This window comes from Gadus morhua, chromosome 1, assembly GCF_902167405.1.
Source record: "Gadus morhua chromosome 1, gadMor3.0, whole genome shotgun sequence".
Taxonomy (NCBI): domain Eukaryota; kingdom Metazoa; phylum Chordata; class Actinopteri; order Gadiformes; family Gadidae; genus Gadus; species Gadus morhua.
In genome coordinates this window covers 15,916,510-15,929,799 of record NC_044048.1, presented here as the reverse complement: position 1 = coordinate 15,929,799, position 13,290 = coordinate 15,916,510, and the positions used below count along the sequence as shown (strand labels likewise).

Here is a 13,290-nt window from a genome sequence, read left to right as displayed (position 1 = left end):
CACACACACACATACACAAACACACACACAAACACAAATAAACACAAACACACGCGCACACACACACACACACAGACACACACACACACACACACATACACGAACACACACACACACAAACACACACACACACACACACACACACACACACACACACACACACACACACACACACACACAAACACACACACACACACAAAGCGGAAACAGACTTCAGGTTTCTTCTCAGTGTTTACCATCCCCATTGTAACATTGACTCACATTCACCTTCCAAACGTCCAGCTACGCATTCACAGCACTCTCCACTTAGTCATTGGCAAACTGACAGCCCGAGAATGAAGCAGCAATATCCCCCTCTTCCTCCTCATTAAGGCAAATTCATGTTTATGCGTTACACCAAAAAGAAAAAAATCACTGCTACAAATATTTGCATTCCCATAAGTAAAAAGAGGATAAATGACAAGTGGCGAATCCCAAGGCTGCCGTCTAATTAGCAACTATCACACACAGCGCTTGATGATCGCCTAAACACAGGAGCAGGGGAGCAGCCAGTGTCTGTCAGCCCTACACTCAGTTTACACCTCGGGTAAATAAATAATGAATGCAGAAAATTGACAGTCCACTCATCCACTCCCTCATTCCCCAGACACTAATTAAAGACAGAGGGGCTGATGGGAGGGGGGAGGGTGGGGGTTTGGGGGGAGACAGAGGGTTGAGGGGGAGGTGGGAAATACATCACAAGGATTTCAGCCGACTCCAGAAAGTCCAGGAAACATTCTCCACCTTTAACATTCATCCATCAAGGACTTGGAATGCTAATCCGCCCCCCTCCACACACAGAACCCAGACATGTTTAATAAACAGACGAGGAAGAGACTGGATGTAGCTTGTGCAACAAGCTGGTCTAGGCTTTGATTTAGTCATTGCATGAGCACTAGATAAGGTAGTCTTAACGTGGCTCTTATAGATTATGACATTCACCCTATATATATATATATATATATATATATATATATATATATATATATATATATATATATGACATCATTCCTAAGTACCAACATAATAAAACAAAAACCTTCATTCAATATTGCGTGATTCAGATCAAGCTATCTCAAGGCGCTTCCACTCCTCCACCCCTCCTCAGTGTATACGCTGCCTACTCCACACCCCTTATTCTCATCTGAGCCTCCTAAATAATGTATAAATCCCCCTCTCTATCTCTGACCCTTCGTCTGCAACGTGTTCCTGCATTCTCCATTGATTATCTTTTTTCACTCCGTTCAATTATCCCCTCCTCTCCCAGGGAGCGTCTGATGCCCTTTTGAAGAACCTCCCGTCCACTCTTGACTCATCAGATCCGAGGCAAAGTTTTTAAGACGAGCAGGATACATTCGCAGCTAAGAAGCAGGGTTGCAAATGAAATGCTGCAGAGCGCTTGATCATGTGTGCCGTTATGCTGGAAGCCCTGGGGCGGGCGGTTGCTTCGCCTGCGGCCGTACGACTGTCAGTCAACGCTAGGTGTTTACTAAACCGACACCAGCCGGCTGACAGGTCGTGTTCTGTCTGCAGTATCAAACAGCGTGTTGCGCCCAAGGTGCTAAAGTTGGGATTTTTGTTTGGTGGCGGGGGAAAAGGAGGAGGGGGAGGATAAGCTGTCTGCACATTAGTGCGACAAAAGTCATCACAGTTCGTGTGACTACTATAGTGCCAAAGCCAGGGTCACATGCCAAACTTTTCTATAGCCTACTATAGCATGTGGTGGAGTTGGAGCTGGAAATAGAGCGGGAACAGACAACGACAGCATTAACACGCTGTTGAGTCCAGCAGCCTCATTTAACGATGATAGAAGCGCAGGAGAAGGCCGCCCTGACCGCGTCGAGTCGAGGCGTGCGCCGTAGTGAATGGCAGTCAGAGGGTGAGCAAACGAAGACGAGTTGACAGAGAGATCAAGGGGTGCAGGGGGAAGGGAGATGGATGACTTAATAGAGACGGAGAGACAGTGGAGCCCCGCGGACGAGGCAACAGGGAGGCCTGCCTGCGAAGGTCGGGGGCGACGGGACGGGCCAGTGGCCAGAGGAGGGCCGAACAGACGGCCATGCCAAATGTCATGAGAGAGACGAGTGATTAAGGCTAACCAGAGACGAGCCGGCCAGGCCTGGCTGCTTGGGCTGGTGGGACGCTTCAGCGCTCGCCGACGTCTGGGAGAGGGGGCCGTGTGTGTGTGTGTGTGTGTGTGTGTGTGTGTGTGTGTGTGTGTGTGTGTGTGTGTGTGTGTGTGTGTGTGTGTGTGTGTGTGTGTGTGTGTGCGCGCGCTGAGCTCACGTGAACAAGTGTAAAGTACATAGGCCTGTAAACCAAATCACATTGTGGGAATGAGATGGCATGAGATGCCAGTACTCAATCTGGGTTGCCTAAACAGCACAGACGTGTTCCAAAACCTGGGTATTTGTGAATTCTAAAACTGTCTATTTGACCACTTCAACTGTTAGTGTATAAAGTACACTCAGGGTGCACTCACACTAGGCCATCTGGCCGTGGCCGTAGCCGTTTTCACACCTAACCGTGCTCAAATCTGCCAGTGTGAGTCTGGCCAGTCTGGCCAACTTGGCCACTTGGGAGAGGTGTGCTGCTACGGTACGGGCTGCCACGGTACAGATGCTAATGAGCCGACACGCGCACACGCACGGCTACGCAACCTGAGCTGGATGACGTATAGTCCATGCGACGACCATGGACATAATGAAGGCGACGAGCCTTCTTTCCCATTAGACGGTAAACATGGCGTCAAGCGGTTCAACTGTTGGTTCACGTTGGTCCCATAGAGAAGTCGAGTGTCTGTTAGCCATTTGGGCAGACGATGCTATTCAGGCACAGTTGGAGAAGACCCACAAGAATTCCGATGTATTTGGGAGAATCCGCGACCATATGCAAAGTCGAGGACACCACCGAACAATGGCCCAGTGTCGGGACAAATATTATATTATTATGGTCCATGCAGCGGACGCTTGGTGATGACGTGTTACGACGTGATTACGTATGTACAAGAGCCTACCGTGGCCAGGCCACAGTTGCGACGGCCAACGCCCACGGCCAGATGGCCTAGTGTGAATGCAGGCCAGAGAACATGGGGCCAGTTGAGCAGGGTTAGGTGTGAAAACGGCCAACGGCCACGGCCAGATGGCCTAGTGTGAGTGCACCCTAACAGTGTAAATGTCAGAAGTTGTGAAAACGTGATGGGAAAACCCATAGAGACAGTGATTACAGTGATCAACCGATTTAAAGTCAACCACTATCGCAAATCTGTGGAGGGTATGCTATAGACAATAAATAAACAAACTGTTGAAATTACAATATACAGACATAGGGAAAGAATGAAATACACAGTATTAGTAAGTAGTCCACGTGGAAAACTCACAATAAGGTATTAAATGTACTGCCCCCACATAAATCCCAAAAAGGTAATCCAATGTTATTAAAAACAGAAACTCCAAGAGGTCCATCTCAATGTTCTCGTCTTCGCACAAGGCCTTTAACTTCAACAGAGCTCCAAGTCTGGCTGTTCCCTGTGCTCTCGCTCTCTTCCTCTTCACTCAAGGGCCATGTTGGGTGGTGTGCCTCCAGAACAAACGGCATTGTGGGTGTGACCTCATTAACCCATAATTACCTCTATCTGCTTTCGATTACTCCCCGTTCACAACACAACACGATCCCCTTTAGACATGGAGCAAAAGCAAACCAAACCTAGAACACTGTCCCTACCTAACAGCAGACCAAACCCTGAGCGTGGTGTAACACAGAGAGGACTCAGGGCTCCGAGGGACGGACCCGCTGCCGGAGAATGCACGGTGTCAGACTCCTGTAGATCCATTACCCCAGCAGCTCCCACCAAAGCCCCACTCTGGGGTACACCTCCACCCTACACTCCCAGATAATTGAGGGATGACTAGAGGTTTACGGCGACGGGGCGCTCTGTGATTGGAAGGAGAGCGGCCCTTTGGTCGCGTCCTTGTTCTGTTTGTTTATCTAAAGAGATAATCCTGACGACACCCTGATCCTAACCCTAACCCTGAGCCCTGTTTTGTGCCAAATCGACACATTAGTCACACTGTCACGCTGAGATATATGTCCTGTTATTGAGTAACGGGGAAAGAGGTCGACATTTTTATTTGAACTCTAAAACATACCTAAATGACCCCATAGTTCCTCACCTATGTCATTGTATACATTCACTGAGCAACTTTTTTAAATGCGTGTGACTTTACATAACAGGTCTTAATCTGAAGAAATTGAATAAAATAGGTTAAGTTGACATGCAGGTCATCACTTACACCAGACTGTAGTCTCAGTAATCTACCCTTTTAATAAAGACCACATTTATATTGTGTCCAAGCATCACCTTGTTGCCTTGTTTTTGAGGATAAATATATGCTTTTTATTATCAACACATGAATTGGTATGATTGTAATTGTGAACTTATTAGCTGAATAGCTGAATCATAAAAGGTTCATAGACCCAAATGATTTGATAATAATTAACATAAAACTCAAACAACACAAAGTTTTGCGGTTGTCTGAATGCTCCTAATGTCACATTTCTTCTGTTACATCGCTTGAATCCTGAAACCTCAGTACATTTATGGCCCAAATGCTACTTAACATTCAGTTGTAGTTACAAATGTTATTAACTAAATTCATGTCTCTACCGATGTCAAATGAGAGGAAAGCTTATCGTATTAATTTGTCAAAGAGCAGCAACATCTACCCTTTCCATCATTAATGTGTCTTGTGCTGTTCATCAAACTAATTAATCACCCCCCGGGGCTTAACTTAATATTTGATATTCCAAGTATAAAGTGCAAAAGTTAAATAATATCAATTATTTGAGCTTAGTGCCTTTATGTCTTTCTTGGTTTTTCACCTGTCAGCCTCTTTTAATAGATCCCTTAAAGGTCACGCTATTTCACACAGCTGTGTTAAAATGTCATCGCTGGCTGTAATGACCAGTACCGGTATTAGCCTCACCAGCACAGAGAGACGGGTTCGCTGGAGATTACATATAATTAGCCCGTTGTACAGCGAGCAAGAGGAAAGGTCTTGATACCTATTGGCTGCACTCAGTAGGGTTGGATCTTCATTTATAACTCATAGAAATTCAATTGTTGTCGACCTGCTTGCCGATAGCACCCAGTGGTTGGGGGCCTGTGATTCCCTGGGTGCTCCATGTGTACAGAGCCACATCGGTTAGCGCTCGCTGGCTTACGGCTCGTAGCGCAGAGTGCCAGTCGTGAATGGAGGGAAACTTCTGGCACGGTGGCTTGTCTTCATGTCATCCCCATACCCCCCCCCCCCCCCCCAAAAAACTATTCAATAAATATTATATCCCCCCCCCCCCTCCCGACACAAGGCTTGCCCACTACGTGCAGGGTTCCCTTAGGTACGTTTAACGGCTACTCTTCTATTGTCTCCGCTCTAAGAGGTCAGTATATCACAGCGAATGAGTCCTGTCAGCTTTATCACCAGTGGAGCGCGCCGCGGCGGATAAAACAAGACTTCATATACACCCCCCCCCCCCCCCCCCCACCAACTCTGCCCAATCTCTGTGGCCCACAAAACAGCCTCGCTCGCCCCCCCCCCCCCCCCACCCCTCTCCATTGGTCCGCGGTCCCGCCCTCTCAATCTCGCTCCAACACCCTTGCCCTTGTTGTTGTTTATTCTCTTTCTTTCGGTCTATCTTTTGGTCTGACCCTGTAATGAAAGAGAGCCAGAGACCCTAGAGCCACACTGGAACCACTAGCCTCTACCCCCCCCCCCTTGTCGGCCCCGCCTGCATCTCCTGGATCCCTCGGCCCCCAACCCTCTCCTCCCTCTGCCTCCCCTTCCCGTCCGCTGCCGGTCCACTGCCCCCCAGAACTGGACCGAGCCGGTATCCACGACAGCCTCGTGCTAGCTGGTGTTGAGCAGCGTAGAACTGACCACCGTTCTTTGAATCCCCTACTGCAGCGTCTTCACATCTTCTATATTCCACTCTCTACGGCGATCGCTCCCTCTTACATCTTCATCATCCAGCTGATTTAGCAAATTAGGGATTTCAAGCTCTGGTAAAAAAATATGACTTTGAGCCGTCACGGTCCACTCACTTGTTCCTGATCAGCTTGTCATATGCTGGAGAATGACGTTGTCTTATTTCAGGCCAATGAGTTGCACTTGAAGGTTAATTGAAGCGGATAAACAGGGTTGTAAGGCAAGCGGAGGCTTTAGTATTATATAGTGATCAAAAAGAGGGCTGCTGCCTGCCGGTATCCTGAGAAGGGGGCAGACGCTGGGTATTGAAGTCGGCCCGGAGGAGGGAATCACTCTGTGTGTCGAGCCACAATAATGAGAAGCCTGACATATGCTGGGTGTCAATAAGAAGTCACCACAGAAGCATCACTGGATGCAAATGGGATAATGGCTGTCACTAGACATGTCAGGCTGAATAACAATACAACCTTTGTATATATATGTATATATTATAGCGGCAATATTTGAGGAAGGATACAATTGGGGTGTAGTTTCATAGCATGAGCATTCTTTATTTTGAACTAAAGCTTTGTTTACAAAAAGCTGTATTTTGTGTAGCATCCTAATTATTTATTTCATATTCAGCCCATTTTTTTGTGATTGATTTTTTCGGTATATTTTATACATATTGACTGCTGAAAATCTGAGCACGAGTTAATTCAAGTCTGGTATAATCTGCTTGCTTAAAATCATTCCGTTGCAGTTGGGATGTTTTGAATCATAAAAACTTGTTTTAACACAATTTCACACCCACACATACCCCCACACACACAGCAGACACACACACAGACATGCACACACACAGCAGACACACACACACACACACACACACACACACACACACACACACACACACACACACACACACACACACACACACACACACACACACACACAAACATAGCTCCCCCCCCCACACACACACACACACACACACACACACACACACACACACACACACACACACACACACACACACACACACACACACACACACACACACACACAAACATACACCAACACACACACTCACACACTCAGACACGTTACAGTTGTAACATAGATCCCCCCTCCCCCAGTATTGGAGCTCTAATGAAATAGTTGTGCGGCTGCAGTGGAGCCTCGGCGATGGTCTGGGGTATGGCGGGGTGTGCTGCTAGTAGGGCTCTGTGTTGTCCCAGGAGATAGACCGCTCCGCTCCCTTAATCAATCTGGTTTAGAGTGGACAGGGACGCGCTTAACCGCTGGCCTGCAGCACGCAGCATGTCCGGTGTGGCATCCGTGACCTGCATGCAATCTGAGCAGACCTACAGATATACGGTGGGAGCAGGAAACAAAAGAGCAGCTGAATATCTAACATACAAATAGCAGTAGTTATAGTGTAAGGGAAGTGTACACGGAAGTGTACAATATGTGTACAGGGAAGTGTGCATCGAAGTGTACATTTAAGTGTACATGGAAGTGTAGAGGAAAGGGGACATGGAATTGAACAGGAAAGTGCAAATGGAATTTAATAGGAAAGTGTACAGGGAATTGAGCAGGAAAGTGTGCTCGGAATTGAGCAGAAAAGTGTACATTTAAGTGCACGAGGGGCAAAGGAGGAGGTGAAAAGAAAATGAAATTGCGTTGGTGTAAAATGGACTGTTTATAAATTGGGGGAGAGTTTGGGTGGGGAAAACAACACCAGAGTGATGGGGGCGACGTGGCGGCAGCCAGAGTCGCAAATCATATTCTCATTGCTGTCATGGAGTTACACATGGCTCGTCTGCACCTAGTGAGGATGGACAGATGGACAGAGAATGCACCTATTGCAGATGGAAAGATGGACAGGGAGTGCACCTAGTGAGGACAGACGGGTGGACATAGGCGAAAGAGAGGAGGCTACAGCTGTGTTATGTCTGATAATTGGAGTCAGTACAGACATAATTATTGTGGCATCCTACATAGGTCTTTGATAATGAACAATAATAATAAACGTAGTAATGTTAAATAAAAATATATATGTGTGGGGTATAGAGTGTCCTCTCCTAAAGTGTATAAACTCTCCTCTCATATCGCAGTATTTCTCTCCTTTACTGAAACATCAAAACATAAACAACATGCTAGTATCCATTTTGACCAGTTGGCAACTGCATCTGAGCACTGAATATATATATATACTGTATATCCATACCACTGGAGCACTGATTAAGCTTTGAATCTGGTAAATTATATGAATGTCAAGTACAATTCACTCTTAATTTGATGCTATTCAAAACAATGTGTGCATTGTTATGCACATTATTCGGCATAAAAACACAACATGATGTAAAAGCTGTGTTCCTTATAAATATAAAACTTATATTTTGTATATGTAGCATAGAAGGCTCTCTCCTTCCCATTATCAATTTTAATCTGGTTTATTTCAATGTCTGGATGAGTAAACCCAATTAAATGTGCAACCAAACAAGTAAAGATCCACTGCTGCCGAGTCAATAAGTAGAACTCCTGCAGCATGCAAATGCGGAAGCGTCTGACTCTGGCTGCTCAATATTATGCATATTGAGCTGTCATAGATCATAGGCAACAGGTCAATAGACGGCAAGGATAGTGGTGCTGTTTGTAGCCCGAGCGGGTTTTCCAATAGACAACATGTTGTCCCCGGTGTGAGCGCTTATCCCCACAACCAATCAAATCTCCATGCACTATCCCGGGCGTCCGCTGCCGGGGTGCCGGTCGATAGAAAACACAGGATTCAATTCCAGCCCGCTGGGGTCAGAGGTCAGAGCGACTATCTGTCTGTTCATCCGGCATTTGGACCGCCTTACCAGCAGGCCTGGAACGACTCGTCCGTTAAGGGCTGCTAATCTCCGACGGAGATCAAGAGTGCAATTATAGCAACAAGCTAGGTTGGCTATGGCTCCTTTCATATGTATGCAGATATATACATAAATCTGTATGAATTTCTAAAGAATATATATATATACTTGCTATAAATTCTCAGTGACATTTGCAGCAGCATCTAATTCAAGAGCTGCTCATGAGTTTCTTCCTTTTCCCCCATCATTACATTATCTGTGTGCGTGTGCGCCTGTGTGTGTGTGTACGTGCGTATGTGTGTGTGTGTGTGTGTGTGTGTGTGTGTGTGTGTGTGTTTGTGTGTGTGTGTGGTATTTGTGTTGGTGTGTCTGTGTGTTCACCTGTGCGTGCGTGTGTGTGTTTGTATGTGTGTGGTGTTTGTGTCTGAGTGTGTGTGTGTGTGTGTGTGTGTGTGTGTGTTTGTGGGTGCGTGCATGTGTGCGTGTGCGTGCGTGCGTACCTGTGCTGTGCATGCATGCGTCTGTGTGTGTGTGTGTGTGATTCCGACAGGTGAGAGCCAGCGCTATGGCTCAGGACGCGGACCAGAACTACGACTATGCCTCCAACACGGTGATCTTGCACCTGGATGTGGGCGATGAGGTGTGGGTGCAGCTGGACGGGGGCAAGGTGCACGGAGGGAGCACCAACAAGTACAGCACCTTCTCCGGCTTCCTCATCTACCCTGACTGAAGCTTCTGCTAACACAAAACCACCTTCTCTGGCTTCCTCATCCACCCTGACTGAAGCCCTCTGCAAACCACAAGCCTAGGCCTAAACCTAAACCTAGGCCTAACCTTAAGCCTAGGCCTAGGCCTGACCCTTACCCACCTTATCTGTCTTTCTCATCTCCCCTGACTGAAGGCAACTGCTAAACCTAACCTTGCTGAAGCCTACTACTTATCCTAACTGTAACCCCACACATGCACACACACTTAGATACACACACACACACACACACACACACACACACACACACACACACACACACACACACACACACACACACACACACACACACACACACACGCATACACACACACACACACACACACACACACACACACACACACACACACACACACACACACACACACACACACACACACACACACACACAGGTGCATACGCAGTCTTGCATACATCCTGACTTACATGCTGACAGACATATTCTAGATGAAGAGTGTTTACTCATACACACACACAGACATAGTTAGATACACACACACACACACCCACACACACCCAAGCATACACACATACACACCAATCAGTATGTATTAACATAATTGTCCTAGAGGCAATTTGACGGCATTGTGTTGACAGTGAGCCAATCTTCATGATCAAGTGCATTTATTGTATGTGTAAATATAAATTGCAGAGTGTGTACAGTATAGATGCACATTACAAACGCATGTTGTGTGTCTGAAATATCTACCGTACCATTACCTGTGTGTTCCATCATAATTGACCTTGTGAAATATGCAGTACAATGAAACCCTTCTCTTGGTACTTTGATGATTTAAAGCGAGGTGCCTGGTTCAACGTTGGTCAAGAATACTGAACAGCTGAAACGTGATATAGACTGAAATCCCAGCATTTACGTTGTGTTTCTACTCTGTATTTCCCCACCACCCTAAAATCAAAAAAACGTGTTGATTTATATATATATTTTTCTTTTTACAATGCAATAGTATGACATTGCTCATTATGTGCCTATTTCCATGAATAAAGGCTTAGATATATTTTCAATGCACAGGTTATCACAGGGCTGTGTGATAACCTGTTGTTTAAGACATCATACGTTGATGTGACAGATATAAAAAATGGAAAACACATTGATATTATTTATTATAGTATCATTATCTTATTGATATATATTAGAAAGATATATTGAGCTCTGTGTGATGAAGCACATTCTAAGTGCCAAGCGCATTATTAATTTCCCATATTTGTATGTGTATGTGTGTTTGTGTGTGTGTGTGTGTGTGTGTGTGTGTTTGTGTACGCAATGATGTTCACACAAGGAAGATGCAATTCTACTTCTGATCAATCAAATGTAACTTTTGTTGCAGGACTAATCATAACACTGCCATCATTTATACATTAGCCGTAGCATATATATATATAAACACACACACTGTGTTCTTGAGATCGGACAAATATGGTTTAACAGAGTTAACAATTGCTATTAAAAATATCTATATCGGCACGTGTGGTTTTCAATGTTGTGCGTTTGAAGTGGGCCAAGATCAATGGAACTGGTAAAATGACAGTTGGACCCACTTGTTTGGTCGGTCATATTCATCCTGACTTGTGGTCTTCTGCAGAGGTGGACCTACCCAGAGAGTGTCAAGGCGTGTCCCAGATGTCTGACCACAGGAGCAGTGGTGATACATATAGTTATACAGTATCGTTCACCATTGATTTCCTATACGACTGAGACAGGACTGAGAGGAAAATATATTCATTCATCGATCAGTGTCAATAATCCACTTACGATTTCGGAAAAAATCCCTATTTTTAATTAACACTTTCAACATTTTACAAAACATTGGGTACAAAATACCCAATGTTTCAAAACCTTACAAATAGTAAAGATTGTGCTGTGTATCTCATGAAAGTAAATCAAATGTATACTGTTATTTTTCTACTGTAAAGACAATAATAAATGTATCTATCCACAAATAATTAGCATTTTAGAAATACAAATGTAGTGTTCAATAGTATATGTATTCCTCTCACCTGCCGGAATATATATATATATATATATATATATATATATATATATATATATACACACACACACACACACACAGATGCGCTGCGCCTCCCATTAGCTCTTCCTGCTGAAAGGTAATTGGATTCATATATATGACGTTTGTATTTGTATATATATATATATATATATATGTATGTAAGTATAAATATATACACACATTATACATATGAATCTTTCCAAAAAACTAAATGCAAAAGGGATGAGGGATGCTAATATAAACAACCTTTTTTTATAGATCACATCAGTATATGTAAGCAAAGAACAATACAAATACAATTGGATTTATAGAATGTATGGATAAAGGATTATTGTAAGAATTAGTATGTTGACAAAATATGGAATGAATTAATAGGATGTAATGTGGCTGGAAAATAAAATAAAATGATACACACAATTTGTATATATTTATGATATGACATAGTGCAGTAACTCCTGTTTGGGTGTACATTACACTACTTAAATTTGCAACAGATATTTTATTGTGAAGCTCATGGAGCCGCTGGGTCTGCCCCTTCATGTCCATGTTAAAGATATAGATTCAGAATGAAACACTCAAGTGTTTAATTAGAGGTAAGGGGAAATGGCATTCTGGTCTTAGAGGTTCTGTTAAAAATGTGTTCCTTCCGATGGGCCGTGGGTTGAATGAGCTGCACCCCCCCCCCCCCCCTCCCCCTCCTCCTCCCCCTAGCCAGCCCTCCCTGTCGGATTCCTGCTGAAAGGTAATTGGATGGGGAGGAGAGGTCTGAGGAAGGCTGCGCGAGACCCATTAGTGATTCCCCTGTCGAATGCAGAGGCATGAGGATCACAGACTCACAAATAGACGGATTAAAATAATCAATAGACATGACTTCCACCATCGCAAACACACAAACGCACGCACAAGCATACACACGAGCGCACACGCACACGGAGTAATTAGCAGGCAACCTATTCATGGCTGGACTATGATCACCCTCCTGAAGCTCGCCTCACATACATACAGGATTCACACTCCACCAGCGCCACTGCCTAATGAGGGGAAATAGTTGTGTCTGCTTGAGGAGAATGAAGAAAAGGTCAGGGAGCCACCAAATAGCATTCTGCTGCCCACATCCCCGGCTCTCTCCCACCAACTCACCTCAACCCAAAATGGACCAGTCAGCTGGAAATAATTATGACCGACAATGTCTATTCTTGCAAGGTTATCTTCACCTGAATTTGTGTAAATTTGAATTTTGAATTTATTATTCTATTAAAACAGAGATTGTTTTAATAGAAAACTAAACAAAGAGTTGCACTGCTTATTGTTTACTATTGCCAAACAGGCATTGATTTGACTACTTCTGACCAGTGACTTATAACTTAATTTACTACAACTATGGAGCCACAGACATTGATATAAGTATATGCATACTTTTTGTAGTGAAAGAAGCTCAGTTTAAAAAAACGGTCAATTAAAATTAATCATATTTTGGCATAAAGTCTCAGATGAAGCACCATGGAAACTAGCATCAGGCAAGCCTTGACCAGTCAACTTTATAAGCAAGGGAGCCCTCTACTGTCATTGTTAAGGTACTAAATCGATTCAACAAACGCATTGTGCCCAGGCTTATTCTAGGCCCTTCTAGCACT

At 44.6% G+C, this 13,290-nt stretch overlaps 1 protein-coding gene across 1 annotated transcript in view; it reads left to right on the top strand.

Moving 5' to 3' along the window:
• The window catches only part of c1ql4a (complement component 1, q subcomponent-like 4), a 12,132-nt gene extending 2,278 nt beyond the window's left edge, over nt 1–9,854 (top strand). Inside the window, exon 3 of the mRNA XM_030350453.1 lies at nt 9,411–9,854. Coding sequence (XP_030206313.1) covers nt 9,411–9,590 — 180 coding nt within the window. The 3' untranslated portion in view covers nt 9,591–9,854. The remainder of the gene's footprint in view (nt 1–9,410) is intronic.
• The last annotated feature ends 3,436 nt before the right edge of the window (nt 9,855–13,290 follow it).